Source organism: Pagrus pagrus, assembly GCF_965226575.1.
Source record: "Pagrus pagrus genome assembly, chromosome: 3".
Taxonomy (NCBI): domain Eukaryota; kingdom Metazoa; phylum Chordata; class Actinopteri; order Spariformes; family Sparidae; genus Pagrus; species Pagrus pagrus.
In genome coordinates, this window is record NC_140187.1 from 15209126 (window position 1) to 15236239 (window position 27114).

Genomic DNA, 27114 nt, shown 5'->3' on the forward strand with positions numbered 1-27114 from the left:
AGAGAGAGAGACTCAAAGGCTTTACTTTATTTGCCACTTGTATGTATGACTTCCTATATGAGAAGCCTCCATACATTAGGCTGCCTCAGAGATAAACCTGAGCTACATCATGGTAAATAATGTTAGACCATTAAGGCACATTAGTAGGTAGTGAAGTGTGATACTAGCATGCGATTAGAATATAAAGTTTGTTATTAAAAATAGTTCAGAGCAATGCAGAGACGCAAAATACACCTGCTACTAGGACTAGGTGACAAAATCAAATATCACGATATTTTCACCAAATACCTCGATATCGACAATATTCTAAGGATGACTTTTGGTGCTTTCAGAAAATATTATCACAATGAGACTTCTGCAAAACAATCATCAGTAATGTGGATATAATGACTAAATGGGTAAAGGCGAGTGTTAGAACAGATACAACAGTCTGGTACCAGAAAATGACATCACGTTATTGTAATGCAGCCTTTAAAGGAGATGTATAATGCTCATTCTAAGGTTCAATATTTTATTTTTGCTTACCACTAGAACAGGTTTACATGCTTTAATGCTCAAAAAACACTTCCCTTTTCTCATACTGTCCAGTGCTGCAGCTCCCCCTCTGTCTCAAACGCCCTGTTTTAGCGAAATTCTGCAAGTAAGTGACATTGTGACTTAGCGTGAAGTCACAGAACTAAAGGCGAGACTACTGATGAGGTGGTTCAGAAGCAGTGTTTTCTGTGGAAGAGAAGCGTTAGTGGTAGTGCGGACCATTTTTGTTGCAAAGAACATATATTTACCACTGAAGGAAAAGAAGGAAACAAGCATTAAAGGTATCCTTTAACGCCAAGAAAGGACAACACTTATGTAATATCACAGTATAACGATCATGGTTTCAATATAATATCAATATATTACCCAGCGCTGATGGAAGGTATTGATAGTGTTATCACTGTCTGCCGTTCTGTAAATTGGATGTTGAGTCTCCTCTGTGAGCAGGAAAAAGCTCCAAGACAAGGACATTTCATATTCGTCAGTCTCCTAAAGGCATCCCTTTTTCTGTGCATACACAATTAAGTATGGTGTTTACTATCTGTCTCTGTAGATGGAGAGCTTTGGTGCATTGAGTCAGACAATGAAAATGTGTGCAGCCTTGCGTTATACTAAAAAGAAGTGTGTGGTGAACAGGTGCTGCAAACGTTGAAACTGATACAGACAGTGCAAGGGTATGTATCTGATTTCAAAACATGTTTAATGTGTACATTAAATATTCTACACATGTCATGGTGTGTTTCACCTGCAAACACATAGTCAATCATGCCATGTGTTCTGAGCTGTATTCTGATCTTGACAGCAGCTAAAGCCATGAATTCTGAACAGCAGCAAACATTAGCTTTGTAGCTAATGTCTGCCTCTTATCTACAAGCATGGGCAAATATCTTGTTTACCTGTTAGGAAACAAACTACCACTACCAGGGAAAAGTGCACACTTAAAGCCTGAAAACTAACCTGCAAATGTCAAGATAAGTCAGTGTGGATTGGGACTGATGTGGATGTAGCTTAGCGCCAATGATATTAATGATCTGTGCCTTGTTACCAGCACAAGTTTGTTTACATTGTTTCTCTTGGTCCTGGCAGCTCAACTGTCAGACAAATACACATATATATACAACACTTCAGTCCCTGGTCTTCACACTCTCTTAATTTTCATTTAAAATTTCATTCAAAATATCAAAACAAAGCCAATTTTGAGATGCAGTGTCTATATTCTAGAAACATTTAAAATGTGTCTTGAACTGTTTCACATACAGTGGTGGCAGGTAACTAATAGTTTTTAACTAAGGCCTGTACTGTAAGGAAAACAGTGTTGTCCTCTGAATTATCAAGTTAATTTTCAGCTGTACTAGGGAACAAGGTCACCACCCTCATCTGCCCATCTTCTTCTCTCTGACTCTCTCACACATGCACAAATCACTATCCTCTTGACTTCTGACACTCACACTGCTGTTTTTGTGTTTTTTTGCAGAAGCTGGCCAGGGAGGCGGAGCTGCTCCAGAAGGATCATGAATGGCAAGACGGTGTGACGGTAAAGTAGGACACACACTCCTCTCCCTCCTTCTCCAAGACCTCTTCTTTCTTATTTCCAGGCAAACTGGTTTATCGTTTGTCGTCTGCCCGCTCCCATCTGTTTTCCCGTTTCCTCTCAGTTTAGCTATTTTACTTGCATATCTTTAATGACAATGTGATCAGCATCACAGAGACAACGTGGCAATAAAACCTAATTATATTTAAATGGAAAAACACACAAACACAGTCCCACATTTATGCACACACACTATAATTGCTTACTTTTGGGGTTGTTATTTTCACGGTCTTCAGTGTAATCTCTCGTTTTGTTTCACAGGCTACAGGAAGTTGAACAATCCATCCTTTTGCAGCTGACCTTTAAAACACAAAGATCTGCTCTTGAAATCTAAAAAACAAACAAAAAAAAAACAAAAAGGAGAAATGGAATTACTCTGGTTTGTGTGTTTGTCTGTGTGTTTGTGAGCCTGCGTGCTCCAATGACTCTCAAATTTGTAAACACTCAAATGCACCACAAACATGCGTGCATACTGATGCACACACACACACACACACACACACACACTGACACACACGCACCCATGCATATATATAGCCTCACCCAACAGATACACTTGCACATTCCCTACTGTCATATCCTCTGTCTCCAGGGAGACGAGCTCGCTGTCATGGTACACTTCCCGCAAATGGATTTTTAACCCAGCACCTCCTGGGGGATATTTGAGAAAAGGCTTTAACTGATTTAAAACGAATAATTATGAGCCCTACTTCCCTGCAAAGTCCATTTTTATTCATGGTTGCTTACACTCTGAAGATGTAGTGTTGGGGTGGCTGGGCTGCACCCCTCCCTCCCTCCCTCGATCCTGCTGGTCCGAGGGAGGGACCTGCAGTGCGGCTGTCCCTTCATCTTAGGCCTGAGGGAGGTTGATGCCTGCCTCTCCCTGCCCGGCTCCGATGCACCTCAATCGGATGTGTAGCCATGCAGGAAGTGGAGCCTGGGTCACAGTGACCACACACAGCACACCTGTTCATAAGTAGCTGCATCCAATATGGCATCAATACCTCCTCAAGTGGAAAAGCCAGCACTCTCTTTAATCCGCCCCGCCCCTGCCAAAACTCTTCTCTCCCTCTGTTTCTCCTCTTTCTGTCTTTTGTCCTTTTCCTCTTTCTCTTTCCTTCTTTCTGTCCAGTCAACAGCTTCATACCCAGCCTTACCCTCCGCACCGCCATCATATTCATATATATTTCTGTTATCTGTATGTGTCTTTAATCAGGCATGAAAACAGTTGGAATATATCATATTGTTGCAAATACTGCAAATGAATCCTAATGGTGCTCCTCTATTAATAATGTATTGGAGCTGATTTCATTTGCCTTTATAATCAGGCCAGGTAATGAATCTCAGCAGGGGCGACTGTGAAACCATTAAAAAAAAAAAGAATCTCGCAAGGAGGTGGAGTGGGGGGAGGAAAGGGGGAGTGGGAGAGGTAGATATGCCACATGCTTGCAAGAAGATTTTTCCTGTTTGTAGATTTTGCGCTTTCCTAATTTCTCTTTGGGTGAACACTCTGCTGACTGACACTCTAATTAGATTAGGGCTGCATGCTCTTTGGGCATATTAGGAGAACTGCGTCGCATCTTAAACTAGCGGGTGGAGCAGTCTGTCAAATGAAGAGAAAAGGTGTTTATGCATGAGAGACGGTGCGTTTTGATAGAATTTGTGAGCGTGTGTGTGCATGCGCTTTTGCTCCAGTGAGGGTTAGGAAAGCATAATGTGGTTGTTTGTGTTTGACGGCGATTGGGTATTTATTTGTATGTGTTTATTAACGATAGGTTCTGTACCTGGCCCAGCCCATCTGCTCGCCTCGCCAAACTGGTGACATCATAGAAACTCAATGACACGCCTGTTCCTCATAGCGGCTGTGATCACAGCTGTTCCGGTAGCAGCGGACCTCACTCTTCCTCTCGCTCTCTCTCTCTCTTTCTCTCTCACGCACACATAAGCTTTTTCCTGGCCTAACTGCAGCGCCAGTTTTCTGACCATCCTGACTGCTGGACATTATGAATGTCAAAATGTTGATCATAACAACTGTCGTGTTGGTCGTTCAGGGTTTTAAATCCATTGGAATGAAATGGTGCGTGAAATAGACATTAAAGTGTTGGATTGCCGCTGATTTCTCAAGGTCAGGTGCCCGTCCTTTTGTGACACTCCTCTATTGTGTTGGCAGCAGAGTCATCCCAAGGCGACACGGTTCTTTCAGTGCTGCTTAGCAATTCTCACAGGGGCGAGGGGAGAACCAGCAACTTCAGAGCCAGATCTCAAAATCTGCTTTGTTTTGTAAACTGAAAATTGGCAGAGCACTATGAAACTTTTCCGGATAGCATCACTCATTTCAAATATTTCTGTGGGTCCTACAGCTTTGACCCAGTAGATGATTGTGTGTACTGTATAAACAATATTTAGGAAGATAATTCAATGTTGCTTAACTGTGTAGAGAAAGCCAAAGCCCATGTCTCTAGGTGATAATATTTCCATGGGGTTTTCAAGTTCAAAATGGTTTACTGCTTTTAACAGTTCTGTCTAAACACCACCAAATATACATGTTGCCAACTACCTAAGGAACATACACTAAAGAGGTCTATGGGGCAGCTTGACCTTAAAGTTACAGAAGCACATGTTCATCATGTAGACATTTGAAACACAATACTGTAATTGCATTAACAAAGCCAGCCACAAGAAATGGAAAATCACAGCTGAAGAAATTCTTTGTTGACTAATATTCATAGGATTTCTTCGACTTTGTTGACTGAAGCTGAAAAAATCAATTAAATGATTGTGTTATTGTTCCTCTAAAGATTGAACGCACTGTTGCAGAATGATCACTTAAAAGTTAGGGCTTATTAAAGAGAACATTTGTGGATATTACAGAGGTGCCAGAAATGTGTAATTATTTTCAAGTAGTGAATACTGACTAATATCTCAAAATGTCCATTCAAGACACATTCATAGATATCTTATGGAGTCTTTATGTGAAGGTGGGTTGTCTTGTGTTGTCAAGACCTTCATTTAAAGTGACAGTTAAGGACTTTTACAATTTTCATTCTTAAACTAGAAAAAAACTATCACAGATGCTTCTTTCATGTGTCTGCATGCAGTTTGAATATATGATAAATGCTGAGCTTGGCCCAGTTTAACTTAGGTCATGTGTGGGTTCAGTGACAATGACTAATGCTGAGGGTTTAATACTTTGTAATGGTTAGCCTACAGTTAACAAATCTTTTCACAAGGACAGTACAAACAATATCCTAACGATCACATAATCATCAGAAATGCCTCTCCCTCTGCGGGAACATGTGCACTATTCAAGAATTCAGTTTCCCTTTTTACATCAAATGAAAATGATTTATTAGCTAATTAAGTAGTTTCAGCAATGTGTGAGCTCACAGAGTCTGGTTTGGTTTGAATAAGAATCAATGTGGACATGACTACTATGCATCTTCACACTCAGTCACATCTATATTTCTTATAGCTTCTTTCAGCTTTCAGCTCTTTAAACTCTGTCTATGTCTCTACTTAGCAGCTAAAGAGAAATATTTTATTTATATATATATCTCACAGGAGTTGGTGGGGACCAAAAACGGAGGTAAAAGGAGATTTAATGTTGGTCTTATATTCATCTGGTGCACAGAAACACGTCTATAAATAAATGCTAATATTGCTCTGCTGGTTGTGATAACAGGCAACAGTTTGTTAATGTTAGCCACGTAAACTTACTTAAATAATTTGTTGTGTTGTTTTCACAACTTGCTTCAGCTGCCTTGATGTGACAAAAACTTTCAGTGACTAAGTGAAGGTTGGATAGCATTTTTCTTCATTATAAAATGCCTGCAAACTGCAAAATGGCATTAAATAGTTTTTGTGAGTCTCAGTAAATTGCCAACTTTAAAAAATGCTTCCTTTGTTTGTGCTTCAAATTTTGCAAAATGGAGAATTGTCTCTGGTCAGCATCATTGTCAAACTAATGATATGATCAACGATACATTATCAGCGACATTGTCGTCATACAGTTGTTTAACCACTCATCTCCTGTCGTATACTGGCTACAGATGATGACCACTGTCGCGTAGATGAAGGAGGGTTAACATCAAGTGCAACACGTTAGAACAGAGACACAAGATTGGATGCAAGAAAGGACAGAGATTGTGGAGATTGGAGGAAGACATGTACTTTCCATCAGATTGTGATGTGGCAGCTGCTGTACGTTTGAAATGCATTAGTGCTAATAGCTGTGCCATTAGGGGAGAGAGAGGCACTCTGTTGATGGGTTGCCATGATGAAACCAGGGAGAGAGGGGGGGTGACAAAGAGAAGCACGGAGAGAGAGAGGTGTAAGTGAGAAAGCAAGCGAGTGAGGGAAGAAGGTAAAAGAGACGGAGAAAACGGGAAACAGAGATGGAGCCATCTTCCAGGCCATTTACTGCAATCATCACTCTCTAATCAATCAAGCCTTTCATCATAGGACAACACAATCTCTTCTTCTCCCTCTGCCTCTTTCTCTCTTCATCTCCACTCAGCCACCCACTCTCATACATAACACAGTTGTATTCGTATGACCTCTTTCCTGCTCTTCACACATGTATGTTCATCTGTAACTTTGTAATACTATTCATACAGACATCGCCTACAGTGTTCGCCCTCCCGGTGTTAATAGCCTGCACTGTTCTCAATTATCTCTTGGCAATTCTTTGTCCACACTTTCTTCTCTTCATAGCCACATTTAGCCAGTATTTCAGCGACATTCACTGCCCTTAAGTCACAATAGGTCCTCTCCAAGTGTAACATGACCTTAAGTGCCGGGGGCACTAGGTAGAGTTGCGAGGGTTTGTTCACTTGACCAAGTTCGGCTTCTTTCATAATGCCTCTATTTGAGATAATTGGCCCTTCAGAGGAAATGAGCGAGAATCATTGTGGCGACTCTCAGCCCAGCCCTCGAAGCTACCAGCTCCATTAGCCACAGAATACATTAGTCTTATGAGGGCTGCCTTTGACAGATTCAAATTCAGATTCTGGTAAAAATAGACAGAAATGAAGAGACGCCTCACTCTGGCTTTGTTTCATCTCGCTCTACTCTCAACATGTTCATTTTCTTTTTTGTCTTTTGGAAATGTTGCCAAACCACTGTTTTCACACTTTCAACAGGCAGTAATGGACCATTTGTCCAAGCACAAGCATTTAAATATTAGTTAGAAAAGGTTTTCCTGCTTAATCGTGACATTTTTTTTTTAATAGAGTTACACCTTTAGGAGAAGACGAGTAGAGCAACGTTAGTAAGCTACAGGTGTTTTATCTGCAAGTGATAAGCATTTTTTTTTACACACTGGCCATCATGTTGTGCTCTGTATTCCCTAGACTGCATATCTTTCCTTCATTTTTACAGTTTGATTCAGACCTTTTACGCAAAACTAGAAATAAAATTGATTTTGCAAACCGCACCACAGCAACCGAAACTCTAGATCTCCATAGCCGAGAGTGGGAGTTGGGAATATAGCTATGTGAGCCCTTTTTAAATGCTCACTGATAAGCATAGCCACATTGTATAATCACAAATAAACTGCATCTATTTTCATTGTGAGCAGGTTTCTTTTTTTTTTTTTCCTTTACTTCCTTATGGCTGCGCTGAGACAGAGTGCTCGCAGCCTGCCGAGCACGTAATGGAACTCATAAACAGTGTTATCACTGAATCCTGAGCCATGGAACGGACTTCCATCTGCTCGCCACTGGAAGGGAAAGAAATGAGGAGGGGCTATGTGGGGAGAAATTCCTACACAGGTTACAATTTAGCAGAGCCTCCTCCCTATCAAATGTATCTGATCGTGTGGATGCCTCAGTGGAAACTGGGCCAAGGTTTACTTATACTCTGTGAAGGATGCAAACACGCACAGACATCAAAAACAGACTGCTTTGAGTTTGTGTCTGTGTGGATCCAGCCACATTTGATCAGTTAGACTTCACCTTAAACTCCCATTTCGACTGTAGCTTCTCCTATCCTTTTGTTGTCACCTCTCTTCCTATCACATGCTGCTCTACTCACAGCTTTGATCAGGCTTTTCGTTGCTGTGGTGACCCAACAGTTAGGTGATTTCAGCTTCTTGATTGCAGACCGCTATAATTTATTTAAGTGGCACTCTCCAAGGTAGAAATGTCCTTTTCTCCTTTTTTGTTTTTCTTCCATATTCTAACTCTTTTCTCTCCATCACCTCTCCTGTGGCTTTTTCTTTCCACATCTCGCCCTTAATGTTTCTCTGCTACTTCAAGAGAGACCTCTTGAAAACTCATGCTGTTCTACACTCGAGTGGAGGGACATTTGGCCAAGTCTGAGATGACTCAGAATGAAAGAAACACTGGAGTACGGGAAGAGGTAATGAGAAATGCTTGGGTAAGAAGAGAAAAGTTCAGGTGTGTCAGTAAGCCTTCAGTCAGTAGGAGTTTGCCCAACTGTGATGCTGCATGCTCGCCAGGAGGGAGGGTTGAGAGAGTCGCCCCCATGTCTAAATCCCACTGATCGATTCCCCTGCCTCACAGGAGATGGGAATCAATAGTCAGAGAAATCCAGCGAGCAACGCTGCAGACCTTGATTTTCCCATGGCCAACACCCATGAAATGTTATTTTAAAGGCGCTTCTGGTCAGAGCAGGGTCATTAAAAAAGAGAAGTTAAAATGCACCCAAGACATAGCTCTCTCTTTTTCAGTATTTTCTCTTTTTTGCTTTAGATATTGGCATTTAGTTTCTTACAGCGTAAATCAGGTGATAAATTGATTTGTTTTTGATAGAAAATGTGTTTTTCTGGCTATTTCATGCCTTTTATTAGAACTGACAGTAGAGATGGAAGGGGATGAGGAGAGAGAGGGATGGAAAACATGACAACAACAATAACCGAGCTTGAATGGAAATGTTGTGGTTCGTGGTGACACCAGTTTTGATAATCGATTAATACAGAGCAGCAATGATTAGTCGATCAAAAGAAGATTAATCAGCAGCTAATTTTTATAGTTGATTGTTATTTCAGTAATTTTTCTGTAAGAATATATGTCTGCCATTTGCTGGCTCCAGCTTCTATTTCTGACCACATGATGCTTTTCTATCACACTGAATTGAATATCTTTGCGTTTCACACTGCTCACTTACTTTACAACCTATATTGTCTTATCCAGTCCCAATCAAAAGGGATGTCTGCAGGAACAAAACTATATATTTCATGTCAAAGACTTCCTTACTCTACGTTGTTCAACAAAAGTGATGTGTCTGAGCAGCCAGGATGTCATTTTGTGAGTGACAGGCTGGTTATGCTGTAGCAGAAGAAAAGATGCCTGCCCGGTTTTGCTGTTTGCTCGCTGTATTCTGTCCCTGCTGTCCTTGGCGCCTGTCTGCAGATATCTTAAAGCAGGCTTTCCCTTTGTCATTTGAATGTTCGAATCATTGTGAGGGACAGCAAGGCATCTGATGGAAATGATTACGGGGTCGAAAATAACAGGTTTCCTTTGGCCGGTGCTGATTGTTGATTGGCCACTCTCAGTCAGCCTGCAAAGAGGGGGTGGCGACTTTTTCAGGACTCTGTGTGGACTAGCGGTGGTAAAATGGCTGAAAAACATGAGCGAAATGAAAAGCTGCAGTCAACCCTCCAGGAAAAATGGAACCTGGAAACATTTCGCTCCGTTAAGTGGAGCTCCGGTGTCGCACCGAGCTGCAGTGGGATTGGACAAGGAGGTCCAGACTGACTAGCAGATTGTTTGTGATTGGTCACCCCAGCTAGAGATACCATAAAAATGTTAGAATGGGGATAATTGCATTTGCTTTATCAAATCCCTCCGGAATCCAATGATAGCGTTAATATTGCCGTGGCCTGTTTATCTTATTTGTCTTTATTTGGTGTCACAGCACCTCTCTCCTGCTTCTCCTCCGATGATCAGATTGGGGGGCTTGTTTGGGGAGGTGTTGGCATGCGTGTGTCATGTTGGATAGGCTTTTTATCTGGCACTGTGTCCATGCAGTGTGGCGATGCTATCAGTGTTAAAACCTGCTCCTCAATGGAGCCCTGTCAGCCAACAATGGAGAGCAGCATTACCCAGAGTGCAGCAGGACAAAGCCCTCTTTCCTTATCGCTGGATTGGAATATTCACAGACTGATTTAACTGCTTTTACCAAGGGGAAGTGTCAGGCTCTGAAAGGAAGAGACAGCACAGCAGAGATGAGAGAGAGTGAGAGAAAAAAAAGAGAAAGAGGGAGGAAAAGAAGAGAAAATAGGATTCTGTGACCTGCAGGATGTTTACAAAGAGACGTTTAAAGAGCAGAAATTGCAGATTCATGGGGGGAAATTGGGGGCATGAAATATAGCTTGGCATATGTAACCTTAATAATTTTTAAATTACTTATTTTTAATTTCACAATAATCAAGATGTCTCTCTTCCTCGATTGTTCTTCTGCTCCTCCCTCACTCTGTCATCTATCTCTTGGGTTGCTGCCCATCTTTACGAGAGCCTTTGAAGTGAGCAAGCAGTTCGAGGAGGCACGCTGCTCCGTCTGAAGAAGAGGAGCAAGACATTGATGAGATATGCATGGAGAATGCCATTCACTTTGCTGAATTTGCACTGTGTATTGGAGCTTTAATCTGGGGGCACATTTGTTTATTGGCATACAAATGAACATCTGCATGGAGCTATGCTTGGACGCTATGGTCTCAGCAGCTCCCTAATCGCTTAAAAGCCTGGAGATGCAGAGCATGCCAATGAGAGAGCTGGAGAGAGGGAGAGAGGGAGAGAGGGAGGGAGGCAGCCGCGCCCAAGGCCTCCGTCATGCACTTCTATATCAGAGTTTCACTCTAGCTCAATAGCTCTCTCTCCCCCGTCTCTGTCTGTCTTCCAGGCCAACAGTTTAATATCTAGTTTGCTGGTTGACTCTTTATTGACTTGACATTATAAAGAGGCATTTTGGTGACCTTCAATGGTTAAGACAACAGCCATATTTTTCAGACCAGACACCTCAAACAGCTTGTCTGCATTTATTTGTAAAGTGATGAGACAGGGCACTGAATGGCTTCTTCCAGGATAGAGGTGCTTGGTAAATGAACCTTTAAATATAGAAACAAACACTTTAAATGGAGAAGAAGTGACTGCACCAAGAATAAAATATGTTTCCTTCCCAATAACAATTCTAATATCTGAACTTGCGCATCGGCCGATAAAAGATCTACATAAATATTTGTATTATTTTTAATAGCTGTGTCCTACTAACCTTGTATTGTTGTTATATGGTTGCTGTCATTGTTGTATGATCTGGATCAGGTTCAACTTTTGACTTTTAAGAAGAAATAATAAATTCAGAGCAGCAACACAACTAAATGTTTTAAATATAACTATAATGTTTCTAAAGCAGCAACAGTAATATCCCTATAAACTCAGTAATATCTCACTGGAAACATAAGTCATGTATAAATAAAATGAATAATATTCCTGATATCAAAATATTGAGTGTTTAGTTTAAAAAGAATAAGATGCCTTGCTGACTCCACTCCATGTGTGTGTACTGTATGTGGAGATGCTCAGCAGAGGAGAGGCTGCAACATGTGATAAAAAAATTACACCAAAAATGTTAAAAAAGTACTGATAGAATAACTGTTAACTATCAACACTATGATATTTCATAACTTAGCCCCATTGCCCATTTAATACTATTTAATGTTTTGGTACCCATCCCCACTCACCTATTCCTGTTACAGAATTTTAAGCTGGATTGGAGACATTTCTGATACTGGTGTTGGTATCAAAACCTCTTATTCTAAGAATGAAAATATAATTTTATTAATAAAAAACAACAACATTTTTTACAGTCTTTACTAGAGTAACACACACAAACACAGCTGCCTTCATGAAGGTTATACTGTTCAGTTTGTTGAAACTGGGTACTGTTAATTAACAGTATGGTCCTTTTTTAAAGCCGATTTTTTGGTGTTGAATTGCATCATACAGAGAGGTTTTTCTAATATTTTCTCTTCAGCATTTACGTCAATTAGGGTAGACTCTCAAGAGCCTTTAAGATGACCATGAAGTTGAATGAATCAACCAACACTTTCAACAAAAGCTGAGCATCATAACCTTCATGAAGGAAAAATGTATGCAGGGCTGTTGTGTTAGTCTGCATTAGGTTTAGTTTATCGGACTGCTGTCAGGAGAACAACCAATAAAAGGTTGTATTTCAACTCCACTTTTGCCACGTGGACCTGTCTAACTTCTGGATCTCACATTTAAACTACAAGTAAAAAGGATTTTGGTCAACACACTTCCATGAATTAGCATTATGCCTGCCCCCAGTAGAGGATAGGATTTAACAAATTCCTAAATCAAAGATGAATCCACCAAAGAACAAGAAGTCATATTTTATTCAACCCGAGCAATTCCAGATCAAAGTGCTTTAAAGAGCTTTTAGATCTCTGACAAATTTATAAATTTCTGTGATAAATTTGCCGCTCTTTGAAAAGTATATTTCAGGAACCCACCTTTTGACACCTGTGCAAGCTCGTGGGTCATAAAAACTAAAGGAAATGAGCTCAACGCATTAGTTTCTGAGGCGTATTGTGATTTCAATTTGACCTCTCTCTTTCCTAGCACGAACGCCCTTGTATATATATTTCCTTTACGTTTCAATCTCCAGATGAAATTGGATGTCAGTCATTTCTTACTTAACATACGTAAATTATAATGCACCTCTGTGTCGTGTGTGTGTGTGGTTGTATGTGTGTGTGTGCACCAGAGTCGGAGTGTACTCAGAGTATGCTCTTAGCCCCGAGGATTGCATTCCCCCTCTCACTGGAGAGGTCTCGCCAGAATGTCTTGAGTTTCATACTGTTTGACACGCAGAGATGGGATATAAGGATGCTGTGGAAATGGAAGGACAGAGGGAGAGATGGGTAGAGACAAGAGGAGAGATTGGAGTGGAGGAGATAAGAGGAGTGAGAATGTATAGTTCCATAACAGCTTTGCTTCAAACTTTACGTAAGCAGTTTTTCTCTGCAGCCAAATCAAATTGTTTAGCTTTTCCGTCTTTATTCAGGTTGCATTTTCACACTAAATAAAGCTTTGTGTGTTAGCGCGTGTGTTTGTGTGTGTGTGTGTGTGTGTGTGTGTACCTTATGGGCTGATGTGCGTGGGTTAATGAAGAGCAGTAAATGAAATCCTTTATTGTGTTTGATATAATGTCAGCTTCCATTAGGGAAACTGGTGCTACGAATGATTGCTAGACTATCGGGGCCAGGAGAGAGGTGCGGTGTGTGCGCGCGTGTTTGCGTGCGCGTGTTTTCTGCATGCTTGTGTGCACACCCCAGGGCACGGCGGAGGCACCGAGTGTGTTCTGTAATTATAAAATCATTAGCAGGTGTCCAGAGGAGATATGAATATGACTGTAATCTGTCCCCACCCATGATGGAGCGCTTGTGTCACACTCAAATGTCAACCTGTCTCAGCCAGCCCATTGAGAGTGCCCTGAGATTCAAAATTCAAAAGATTTAGTCCCAGTTACCACACTCGGTCATTACATGTACCCCCACATACGACAGCCTTTATGTACCAGCCATTTTTCAATCACATATTGTTATCCGCTGCTCCACCGGATAAATCATCTGTCAAGGTCCTCTTCACATATTATGAAATCTTTGAATTTAAAGGCTCCGACCTTCACTTGAAAGGAGATTTTGAAGTTTAAATGTGTAACTACAAGCCATGGGTGACATTAAAATAACATGCAGCTTGTACGGATGACAAGAAAACACGCTGGCAGAGGAACAACCTCCTCAGCCGACGGACTGACAGGCGTTCAGACAAACAAAAGACAGGCAGGCATGTATCTGGTCAGACATAAAAACGAGCAGACGTTGTAGCCCTGGCGAGGAGACAAAGTCACATTGTAATCTAGAGCAGAGGGGCGGTTTCTATAGCAACAGTAGGCATCTAACCTACGCGCCACTGCTTTTGCTGAAATCTGAAATTGGCGAGAGGAGGCTGGTATTGAGGATAGAGAGATTGGGAAAGATGAAGATAAGACAGGGTGGAGGAGGAGGAGGAGGAGGAGGCAGAGGGAGGAGAGAGAGGAAGCAGATCGAGATAAGGGCGAGGAGAGGAAGAGGAGGAGGGTAAGGAGATGAGCGGAGGAAGATTGATGTGAGGGAGGGGCAGGAGATCATCACCTGACCTCAGTGTTTGTCTCCTGTTTGGAATTTGTTGGTCCACTCAGCATGATAGATTTAATTTACTGATAGCACTTTGTGTCAGTGGGACTTTCTCCGACTTTGTGTGTTTCTCTGTGTGTGCGCGCTCGGCCTTTTGCGTGCACTTGCTCTGTACGTACATTCACAACTGCATACATACAGTATATAAGTGTGTGTGCATGCGATTATATGCTATATATGTGTGCGCCAGCAGGGTACACAGGGCTTTGTGGAGAGACGAGTGTGGGGTAATTGCTGGCTTGGTGTTTGTATCAGATGTGTGTTTAACCCAGACCCTGAGCCCATGGAGACCTGTGACCAGCCACAGCAGATGGCCATGCTACCCTGGGGGCCGCTCAGAGGGTCATGGTGGCCTAGGACTCGTCCACATGGAGCCACCTCTTCTGTGCATGTCTGTGTGGTTGGAGGCAGAGGTTGCAGTGTTCAGTGGGTTCAGTGTTCAGCGGGTTTATTTTCATGATATTGCAAAAGGCAACAACTTTATTGATACGCTATCTTAAAGCTGTAATGTAACAAAGGAACTATTATTTTGTTTAGTCCTACTGTAGGTATTGTAATAAATGACTTTCAATCCAGTATCAGTGCTGTTTCCAATCATATCACACCTACTCTAAATATAGGATTAGAGCTGATTCTGTTGCAGCTTTTCTGCTCTATTCAATTATATTTTGTGCAACAATTCACTTAAAGTCCCCATAGCATTTATAAGTGCTATAGAAACATTTGTATTAAAAGTAAAGCTTGACCAATTTTTTGGGCAGATATTGGCCTATCACAGATACATCGGTACTGGCGTATATGCTGAATCAAAAAGTGACTCAAGATACAATTCGATTCATGATACTTCCCCCAACAATAGTATCACTATTCTGCGATAATCAATATATTGCAAGACAATCATCTAACAGTACATCACAATATCTGGCTAACTAAGGAATACAAAATAACCCAAAACAGGGAAATTATGTATTTATTCACTGCATTGTGGTGTCAGTTTCACAGAACTGGACATGAAGTTTTAGCTTAGTGTCTCACACACTGACTTCAACTTGTCCATGTGTGCCATCATTTTCATGTAGAATAGCCATAATCTGATCATTATTTGTTTTCATTGTACTGATAATTGTGCTGCAAATATGCTTTTCACAAGTGTTTGATAGCCACATTTCAGGGATCATTGCAAACAATGTGTGTATACCGGTCAATATTTCAATATCTGATTCTTTTTCCTCCTAATATCGGTGTTGGCATCCGCTCCAAAAATCAAGTATCGGTTGGGCTCTTATTAAAAGCAAGTGTAAGTGTTTATTTAGGTATTTATCAACAACTATGACTACTCCTGTGGGCACCCAAAAACAGATAATGGGTAGACTTGTATCTGCCTACAACTACTACTAACTCTAATCCGTTTAAATACTGTTTGTGAAGACTAAATTGGGGGCTTTAGTATAAAAACATGCAACATAATTAAAGAGAATTGCACAGAAAGGAATTTTGTGCTACTGATGCTTTTACTAATGCTGCTCATGCTAAGGATCTACTGGATGTACACGGAGTGGTTTTAGCACGGCTAAGTGATATGTACAGTGTAAACAGTAAGGTAAACACAGCTGTCCAGCTGAGCAAACAGACATGAAACCAAAGACAGATGGGTGACAAATAAAAGGAAAAACCAACATGAAACGTCTCAGAGCAGCTTCAATGCTTCTTTGCAAACAGGCAAATGGAGGGATGAACATTATTTTTACAAAAGAGTTTTCATGATGGTGCTCGTCAAACTAGCCACTGACCCCATGTGTCCTGTGTTTTCTGATCGCAAATTGATTTTTTCCCCTTTGATTTATCACCTGTCTCTATCTTATATATTGTTATTATTAGTATGAAAGAGCGGTTATAAGGGAAAGGTACAAAAAAACACTGCAGTGATGAAGTGTAAGCAAGGGAGCCAGAGTGTTGGACCTCTCACTAAGCTCTCTCTTCAGTAATGTGTGGTATGTTTATTTGAGTGCATTATTTGTTTGAGTAAAGCTGCTGGACGGTGTCCCTTGGGTGCAAGGAACCGAGCGTTTATTTACAGGAAGCAGTCCTGAATAATGAGTTGTAATGCTGCGGTAGTGAGAGTAAACTCTTTAGAAGCGAGGGACCAGTCTAAGCAGGACTGGGCTCCAGATCAATCCTGCTGGCAGACACAACAACACTGTTGCTCTACCACAGTCTCTCTTTCTCTCTCTCTCTCTCTCACACACTCTCTTTCTCTTCTCTCTCTGCAGAGGCACGGGCTATTTTTAGCCTTGGCAGCTCTTTCCCCGCTGCACCCGCCACCACTACCTCTACCACCACTACCACTACCACCACCACCACCACCACCACCACCACCCATTTCTCTCCTCTCAATTCATCCCTTCATATTGCCTCAAACTCAGCCTCCATCCTAACCCTAACTTAACCCAATGTAGTCCCTGAATGATCCAGCCTGATCCCTCCTCCGCTCAGCTCCTTCCCTTCCCTCCTCACTCCTGATCCCTCTGACAGAGTCGGGGAGGCAGAGGGAGTGCTGGTAAGATGAGGAGATGTGTCAGGGGGCAGATTTTGCTACCTCCTCTTATCTTGTCCGCGCTCATTACCCAAAGACACAAGCTGCGTCCGGGCTGGTTCGCCCCATGTTTGATGTCAGTGTGAGTTTTGATCATACTGTGTTCCTTTGGTGAGTTGTTAAGGACTGAGCTGAGCTCATGACTGACTCCCTGATTAGCACTGGAGGCCAGCCAAGACCCCGGTCATGGTGTGTAGAGAGACTCTCACGCCAAAGGGGACTGAAAGGAAGATGGGGGCTGACAGAGAAAGGGAATACTGTAGGTGTGTGTGTTAAACAAATGCAGAGTGTGTGTGTGTGTGTGTGTGTGTGTGTGTGTGTGTGTGTGTGTGTGTGTGTGTGTGTGTGTGTGTGTGTGTGTGTGTGTGTGTGTGTGTGTGTGTGTGTGTGTGTGTGTGTGTGTGTGTGTGTGTGTGTGTGTGTGTGTGTGTGTGAGAGACAGCGGGAGAGAGATGAAAATGGTAGAGCGATCAAGAGACAAACAGAAGTTGAGAGAAAAATAAGTCAGACTGAGTAAATCATGTGTGAGGCTCGTACAGTAGACTGTCTCTTTCTCTGTCAGGCGTCCTCCATCATCCGACCATGACCACAGCTCCTCCAGTGAGGGCGAGTCAGTTACTGTGGTGCCCTTGAGAGCACGTCCTCAGCCAGCCTCCTCATGGTAATGAGGCAGGCCCCACAACCGCTGCCTGCTGCGTGTATCCGCTGCCCGCCCTCACGCCGGCCACTATGGGAGATAAGGACGGCAGTTCAGAGGAGGAGAGGATGTCAGCGTGGCTAACAGCCTGGGTACGGGGGTCTCTGCTCAGGGGGTAAAGGCCGGGAGCGGGGTGGCAAGAGGCTGAATCTGGGGCTTCGGCTGGTGATGGGCAACTGTAGCTGGTAATTAGAGCAAAATAGAGCAACACAATTGCATACATTTACATTATTTTCCTTTTTCCTTTTTCTGTTTCTTTCCTCCTGTGAGAGCGGTTTGCCTAGACTAAAACACAGCCAGCTGAGGTTGATAAGACTCCCAGAGAGAGTCATATTTCAAGTTTATTCTTCTCTCACTGCAAACCACTTTACTCCATGTCACATCTGAGCTCATACCACAGCGCCACACACACTTACATTTTTCAGCAGTTTTCCACAAAACATGAAAAATGTTCCAACACGAGTTCGAACATGTGCTGCATTTTTGGCATCATATAAATGAAAAAGATGCATTACATCCTCTGATATCTCTACAGCTATCTGCTCGCCTTCTCATGACTGTCATTCCACATCACACTACTCCTCCTGTGTTCTGTGATGCTGATTATATTCTCATGCTGAACGGTGTGATGGAATATAACCATGACTCTCTCTAGCTCACCACCGCAACGAGTCGGGGCTGATATAGACGCCGCTATATCTTCTCTCATCACCTGTCTTTTCCACTTTTCTTTTCTGCACAGGAGAATGCCATTTCATACTACGATTCCAAAGCGGATTCAGACTATGTGAGTACAGTACGGACTGCTCTCCCCCTTCCCCGTCTGCCTGCCTCAAACCCCAAATCCTACCCGCTTCCCATCCTTTTCCTGCAACCCCACCCTACCCAACCCTCCCCCCTGGCCGCCTCGGTGTTGATGCCCCCCCATCCCCTCCGGTCACAGGCCCCTGGGCTGTCTGTGTGTGTTAGTGAGGTGACACTGCTTTATGGTGAGTTGGTGTGACAGAGCAGAGGCAGGCCGACATGCATGTGACAGTGACTTCAACTGTCCTCCCCCAGTCTAATATCCAGAGTTTTCTACCCTCGTCACGGACCCTCACTGTTTCCAGTGGGGACCTGAACTGTGAAGGTTGTTAGTCCATCAAGATACCTCTGACCAAAACAAATTCTCAAGTCATATCACACTTTCTTCTACCAGGACACCATTTCTAGCATGTGTGTCTTTAATACTGGAGGATATCAACGCTGTTCAGGGAAAGACCTGCATTCTGGGTAATGGTGTTTCCTCCAGGAAGTCTCTGGACTCACAATGTCACCAGTCTGGCCACAGCCTGCAGATCCACCTTAAGATAGGTCGCACTCGGAGCCTGTGCCTGCTGATTGATTAAGTTTCGAGGAAGAGTGCAAGAATCCCCCCTAGATCACCAAAGCACAAAAAGATGGGAAGAGAGTGAGATAGAGAGGGGAAGAGACCGAGAAAGGGAGGCAGAGGAGCAATAAATCATGGTGTGATTTTCTCTTTGTGCACGCCACTCCTGTGATTAATGACACAGCGCTTTAGGGCCTGTCAGCACATCTAATTGGAGAGCATCAGTCATCATTAACATGCCACACTAAGGCCGAGCCAGTGACACACTCCTGACCCCCACTTCACCAACCCCACGCCACCCAAAGACAGCGGCAGAGGTCAGGCAGAGGTCGTCCCTCCAACCCAGCAGTCGCCCACCAGTACTCACCTATCTGAATCTTGATTTGTTATGTGATGACCCCTTTCAATTACGGCACCATCACTGGAGTGAAAATCCTCTACCCTTAGGGAGATATGATAAGAATTCTGTTCTAAGAAAGGTAAGTGATTGGCTGTCTCTCTTTTATCCAAGCCTTGTCTCCTCTATTTCCTATCCTGTACTCTATACCTCTTAATTTCTCCTCTTGTCACTGTTCCCTTGGTATAAAAGTACCCTGTGATGATTCCATTTGCCAAAGCACGTCTGATGTTCGTTCCAGTGCACTGGATGAAGAACATTTTATTTATTTGTCTGATTCGGATAGGGCGGATATTTCATTTCACCTTTGGGTGGGGGGACAGTAAACAGAAGTTTACATCTGCAAAGTTGCTACTTTCTAGAGGTCAGCCATCACCAGCACACTCCTGTGCCACAGACGCCTGTTCCTGCAAAATGTGTGCAGAGGTGCTGGTTTGTATAGCGGACCAAACCACCGTGAGTAATATGAAGGCGGGACCCAATCTTTAAAAACTTAAAAACACATTGTTTTGCATCTCTAATTAGTGTATTCAATTCTTTTATTATATTATTTGATATTTTGTGTTTCTCATTCAACTGCTTACCCAATCTCAGAACCCATCAGCTATCGCCTGATAATGAGTTAGCCTCTGGGGCAACAGCCAGTGTTTTGGGGCTTCGGTGTTAATAGCGGATATCCAGATAAAATGATATCCAGGCCAAGACTCTTCTGTAAGCAGGTCATTGTTTTACAGTCAGATTAAGAATTTGAGATGTCGAAACAGCAATTCATTTTTAATTTTTAAAGCAATATTATGTCACTTTTTTACCTTAAAATATCAGCTTCTAAATCATGTCGATGGTTCAGTGTCTTGTAATAGGGTGAATGGTGTCTCTGTCTGAGCCACTCCGCCCCCCATCACTTGTTTCTGCTCTATAACTTCGATGAGAGGGGATCACAGTGTTACATACATGTTTACTTCAGATACAAGTTTTCAACTCTTGTCTCTCGCCTTCAGTCTGCATTTATGTGCAGATATCTGTTTATAGAGATTACTACCTTCCAGCCCCTTTGAGTTCTTTGTAATAATTAAACACAGATTTATTATTGTTTCTTTCCTTTCTGCACTGTCCTGATCCTTTCAAGCCTATTGGCCACTGGTTATAATATGTGTATGTCTGCGAAAACAGACAAGATTAGCCCCCACAGTCCTCGTTCCCCATAAAAGATTATACCATACGCTTCAGCAGAGAGCAGACAAAAGGTAAAATGCAAATATTCTTTGGTCTGCTTGAACCCACTTTAACTGCATTACCATAATATTGTCAATCATACTTCTAGGCTTTAATTTACTTGAAGGGCAATCATCAAATATATAAATTATTACAAGTCTAACTATTCTAATGTTTAATCAAAATGTATAGGATTGTTGCAGTCGTAGCATGCTATGCTATGTGATGTGTGTTAAGACTGTAATGTTATTTTTTCTGCAGGAATCCTTAATCCTTTAAAGGGTTGTTTTCCTCACTATCTCACTCTTTACGGCTGTCACTTAAATAAACACCCGCCCACACACACACACACACACGCACAGACTTACAGGGTCATAAGTGACACTTTTCAGGTTCGCCCTGGTTGGCTAAAGGCGGGAATGAAAGAATCTTCAAAATGTCATCTCTGGCCTCTTCAGCCTTTAATTAAACCTTGAGAACGGGGAGATAAAATTAACAAATTGGGTAATGAATCGAGCAAAACAGGTGGTGGATGGTTGAAGAAAATGAACCAATCAGTCTTTCCTGTGTGGATTTATTCAGCTCCTAATTAGACGCTGCCATGGTTAATTATGATTGGGCTCTTCTGAAGGGGAGAAAAAAACCTCCTCCCTGCCCGACATTGACAGAATTAGTGTCAGAGTGAGTGATAAACAAACACCTCAACCTCACAGTTAGTGCTGTTAAAAAGCCAGCATCCTTAACCTAATCAGCTGTACCGTGAATCCATAGTCAACCTGCTACTTAAAATGTACTTCTCGACTTTTTACTGTGTCAACAAATCTGTACTAAACCAACATTAACCCAAAGTTGAGGGTATCAGTTTTGATAATGTCATCATTTAACTTAAATGTAAATCTGGCAGCAATTGAATAGGTACCACTGGTAGTTTTAAGTGCCAACATTTTTGGTCAGCAGTACATTTTATTCTATTCTAGAGTTGTGTGATTTTATTATTCAGCTAAAACAGGATGTGACCTGGAAGCATTCATCCATTACATCAATTTGCGAATGGAATAAATGATTACATTACCTCTGTTTTAACATCAGTTCAGCTACAGACTTGGGTATTTTTAAAGAACATGGAGTATTAAAGTGGAAAAGTGTTGAACCTGTCAAGCTTTATGGTTGCCAGATTGGAGCCTCAGGTCAGGTCCCAAAGGTGCAGAAAAAAACAAACACAGCAGGCTGACAATCAGGCTCCTCTCAACAGGGCCCGAGACTGAAACTAATTTAAAGAAATCATATCTAACCTGGCTTATATAAGGATCCTTTAAAGTGACAGTAAAATGTCAGCAGGTTCCTTCCTCACAACTTCTCACTCATTCAGTTTAGCTGATCATTAGTTCCTGTTGATCATTAGTGATCAACAGGAACTTTGTGGGACAATAAAGCACCTCCAAATTGTAAAAATATAGAAAAGTGCTTCAGCTGTATGAATTCTTTGCCTTTTTGTTTACTTACTTTACTTTTGCTCTCAGATTCCATGTTAAGAAAAATCTGCTGTGTGCTTTTGCTTGACATTGAATTTGGTGAGACTAAACTAGGGCTGAACAATTAATCAAAATGGGCATACGTGCACAGGGACAACAGGTGAAAACGAGCATTGTGCTATGTCTGATACAGTACATTTATTGTACACTGTCCCTGTTTTAAATAAACCAATGAGCAAAATAGTTTCGAATATGGCCAAGTGCAATATCTAAATCACAGGAGCTGCAATTTTTTGATAAGGGTGAAATGTGTCACAACGTACCGTTATAAAAGAGGCATTGTGGTGCTACAGAGATGCCCTGCAGATTATATTCTACAAACGTAAGGGAACATGCTTGTTTGGTACAGTCCCCAGCAAAAGTCACTTCATCATTTTTGTAGTTTTTTGCAGAAATTACCATTCCCACTAACATCCTGACTCATATCAGAACTGTCAGTCAAATTCACCACAAAGTTATTTGTTTTTGGCATATCGTTCAGCCCAAAGCCAAACCATGTGTAACAATTTCGAATCAACTGCTTGATGATTGGTATTTAAGTGATAATTTGTTTGTTGAATGTCAAGTGTGTCAGATCGGTACGCATTTATCCACCCTAACCTATTTCTTTCTGGTTATATGCTGCACTATGATGATTTAAGAGTCGTAGAAATGAGAGCTGGTCTCTGTCATTGACACTGCATTGTCCCTCATGTTGACTTTCAATGGGACTTCAGCACAACTGTCCCCAGCTTGTAATTGCGTTTTAATAGTCAATTAAAGTTGGCCCATCAATCAATTTCTGCCGTGGACATGGGGTTTTGATTTAATTTCTCCAAAAAACAAACCATTTTTATGATGTCAGATCCAATTAACCCATGCTGCTTTATTACAATGAAAAATATGTAATGCAGTCGCACGTTTGCTGCACACAAAGGATTCATTATGAAGTAGATTTTGTTTTTGCTCTTCAGCAGACAGAATGCTTGAGGAATGATCAGAGATTTGAGTTTTGTTTTACTAGTTATTCAATGAATGAAGGCTAATGAAGGATGACTAATAAAGGAAGAATGATAGAAGCATGATGCCAGACAGTGCTGAAGGCTACTTCTGTATGGCAGTGTATCAAAGAGCTCAGTGCATGAACACACATTAATTAGATTGTGTTTGTTTCAAAAAAGACTCCCACTATGACCTCCCACATTTTAATTTCTGAATGCTGGTCTGTAAATGTGAACTCTTCACTGTGCTGTTTTCTGAGGATGCATCTAACAGGGTTATAGCGAGCCCTCTAAGGAAATGCACTGAAATCTGATCAAGAATAAGCTAATAAACTGAGCCGGAGAGAGTGGGGTTATATCTCGCTGCCATTTTATTTCACGTCCCACAATCACTTCCTCCTGTGGGAACAGGCACAGATTGTACTCCATTGATAACTTATCAAGATAAAAAGCTTAAATGTCACTTTTGCCTTTTTATCTTCTGGCTTTCTTTGATATCTGACACTTTCCTAATGCAATATGTGTGTCAGGCTTTCTCATCACGCACAATGGCCAGGCTGAGAAGCTGTAAAAGTGCCATAACACATTTAAAATATGCAGAATTAACACTGTTTTCTGTTTAAACATTCACAGGCGAGAGAGAAGAGGAAAGCCTGATATGAAAAATGCTTTAATTCGAGTGGGTGGGAGACTAAACAGTGATTAAGTGGTGTTGGTTGCTAGTTATTGTTGGGGTTAATTTGTATGGCACCTCATGTGTCTGCGATAGTCATCTCGGGTACTAATGAGTTTCTCTGTTCGGCGTCTGCTCTGATACCTGCTGTTGTTCTCTGATGAGAGGGAGAGTATAGAGCCACCTAAATCTGGAGGCAGACAAGAGGCGGAATAATTGCTATTTTTGTTCTTAACGCTATCCAAATGCTGTGTGAGTCAGAGAGAAAGATAATGTACTGTATGCACCAGAGCCACAGATGGGCGCTGTAAAGCCACAATATGGGAGGTGACAGAATGCGGTGCTATATTTGCATGTTTCCCCCGTTTTTCCAGCCATTCATTGTTTTTGTTTGCTCACTTGGATTTGTGCGTGCATGCGTGTGTGTGTGTGTGTCTGCAGGCGGAGGATGGAGAAGAGGAGAACCCACTGGAGACCTCGACGTCTTTGGAGTTGGAGTTTGTGGACGATCCGAATTTCAAAAACAAGGTCAACTACTCTTCAAGTGCGGTCCAGATTCCCACAGACATATACAAAGGCTGTAAGTGTACAAGAATACTTTTTCTCATTTGTGTTTGGTGGAAAGGTGAGAGTTCATGTACTGACATCAGACACACATGCCACACCCATTACAGTTACCTCAAGACCTCCGCCTCTTTTCTTTATGTAGCCAATATTGTGCATAATATAATTACTCTAAAAACTTTGTTAAAAAATGTTAAATGCAAATCACTGACTGTAAAGTAAAAAGGTTCTTACATACACACAGCAAGCGGCACATGGTCTTTGACACTGACAGAGGTGATCTTACCTGAGTGTTAAAAGCCCAGTGGGACAGCACTCAGAGCTTCTGTAATGTGACATATTTTACGAGTGAAGTGGAATTACTGGGCGAAGCATCAGTTCCAGATGGATTCAATCTGGGATTGTTCACAGAGTGCAGCAAATTTAACAAAATGCCGATTTCTACATATTGTTGCTTCGAAACTCACTGTCAAGTGTGGTTTATATCGTGGTAGGGGTCAGCTTGTTGGCCCAAATCACGATTGAATAAATGTATGTGTATGCCCTCAAGCGTATGATCAGACATGAAAAATCTATCAGTCTCACGAGATGAAAATGAGAGATTGTGATAGTGCTGACTGCAAATGAACGTGTGAGATAAACACGTGGTGATGAAGAAAATTCATTTTTTATGTCTGCGTTGCAAACATTTAACCTATAAGATAGAAGATAGGTATTTGGCCAATCAAATGAAGCCTGAGCTAGCCATCAGCTACCCTAACATTAACTGGAGTATGTATAACAAAGGAGTATGTTTTTTATGCTCAATAATCTCAAATATGTGCGCGACTAGACAAAAATCAGTGGTTGAAAGGTTTGCGTTGCTGGAGTCTGTACTTTCTAAAATATAAAGCATATAGAGAGATTTTTGGCAGCAGTTTTACCTCCAATCATGTATGTATCAAGATCTCCACAGGCTGCTGAGCCATAGATGGATGACAGCCGTCTGTCTTGAATTGACCTCTCCCCTCTCTCTCAGCATGTTAGCTCAATCTCTATCTCCCTTTTATCAGCCAGCACTTTAGCACACTAACATGATTTTAGATGACAGACGGTCTCTCACACCAGATCTCTACTGTAATTTTTTTTGTTTTTTTCCTGCGTGGGCATGGCTTCCCCCGCTCGTGGACCGTGCCCTTCCTGCCTGGCACCGTGCTGCCCCGTGGACTTAACACCCTCCTCAGTCTGCAGCTGCCAAATGGACAAAAGGGAACACATGTACCTTCTGGGACTCTGATTTCGCTTGGCATGTTCCCTCTGTTATCCACCTCTAACCTTTTGGACGCTCTCTGCCTGCCTCTCTAAAGACACAAAAAACAGAGCTTGTGCACACAGACAGCCACTTTGACAGTGGCAATTTTTTTTTTTTTTTCTGTTATTGTGTAGCTCTTCGCCTCCTTTGTTGAACAGGCAGTGTATGGCACCTGTCTGTAACAATGCCCTCCAGCTGTGTCTGCAGACAAATCTTGTCAGAATTAGACTCTTGGTTCAGGAGGAGATGTCAAAGGCCACAGCTAACTCACAAAAGAGCAATCAGGCCTGCATATTGTTCCCAGAGCCATTTTGTGCCAGCTCTGGTTTTCCTGTCTGAAGATATGAGTCAGAGAATAAAGGCCTCTTGATTGAGGGTGGTGGAGACTAGAAGACTAGGGTGGTACAGTGCATGAAATGAATTTTTTTTCTCACTTTTCTTCTGTGGAAAATGTTTACTATTGATGTTGTTTGGTTAGCTCCCATTGCGCGGTCTGCTGTGCCGTGATTGCCAACTGCAGATTTTGTGCCAACTCCATTAGGAACATGTGTGCTGCATTTTAGTCATTGTTGATAAATAGTGTTTAAAAAACATGTTGCTGCCCATGTGCCACATGTACGTTCATTCTAAAAGATGCTCTCCTACCAAACCAGATTTCCCAGCTACAATGTAGGTATTAGAAACAGACATTGTGAAATGTCCAACGTGCAATGCAATGTAGACAAAATTAAAGGGTAACTCCACTGATTTAACACATCAAAGTGAGTTTGCAGGACTTGAGGAGCTTGACTGCATGTGTGAAAAAAAATGTACAAAGCCTGTTGTATCTGCAAACCTGTGTGGATTCTGGTAAATTGCCTCAAAAGACATCTCTAGACTTGATAGACTGTATATGATATGGACGGAGGTGACTTAAACTGCATTCAAACTTAAGGGTCAGCAGAGGGCAAATACACTCAGTCCAAAAAGAGATCCGATTATATGTAAGCTTATGAGAAAATGACCCTACTTCTGACTTGGTTTATTAACTCAGTAAACAGTTTCCTAATCAGTTGCTGGTTTCAAGTCTTCCTCAGCACAGCATTGTGTTCATTTTGCAAATTATGGTCCCCTTTAGAGTAAAATAGAAGTTAAAGCACGATATGCTTTAGGTCATGGCTGTCGTGATTGACAAGTTACTGTCGTCAGTTTCTCAGTCAGACCCAATCAGGATACCCTCCCCAGCTCCACCCTCTCATCCACATATTTTCACTTCTGGCTCCAATAAATCAAGATGGCGACAGCTGTAATGCCAAAACTCAAGTCTTCAAAACGCTAGTCCACAAACTAAAATGCAGGGTATTTAGGGTTAAAAATCTGTTCTGATACAGTTAGTGATTACTTGTTGATGTAGTCAGTAACGTAATCCAAATGTCAAAATATAAAAATAATGTCACTTGATTGATTTCAGTTACTTTTGGATTA

At 41.9% G+C, this 27114-nt stretch overlaps 1 protein-coding gene across 7 annotated transcripts in view; it reads left to right on the forward strand.

Moving 5' to 3' along the window:
• cacna2d2a (calcium channel, voltage-dependent, alpha 2/delta subunit 2a) overlaps window positions 1-27114 on the forward strand; it is a 165281-nt gene that overhangs the window by 83873 nt on the left and 54294 nt on the right. For 6 of the 7 annotated variants that reach the window (XM_084349040.1, XM_084349041.1, XM_084349038.1 and 3 more), the window contains 3 exons: window positions 2009-2068; window positions 18375-18419; window positions 24237-24375. In XM_084349040.1, the coding sequence (XP_084205166.1) occupies window positions 2009-2068; window positions 18375-18419; window positions 24237-24375 (244 nt within the window). The remainder of the gene's footprint in view (window positions 1-2008; window positions 2069-18374; window positions 18420-24236; window positions 24376-27114) is intronic. The other variant, XM_084349037.1, reaches the window with a different exon arrangement.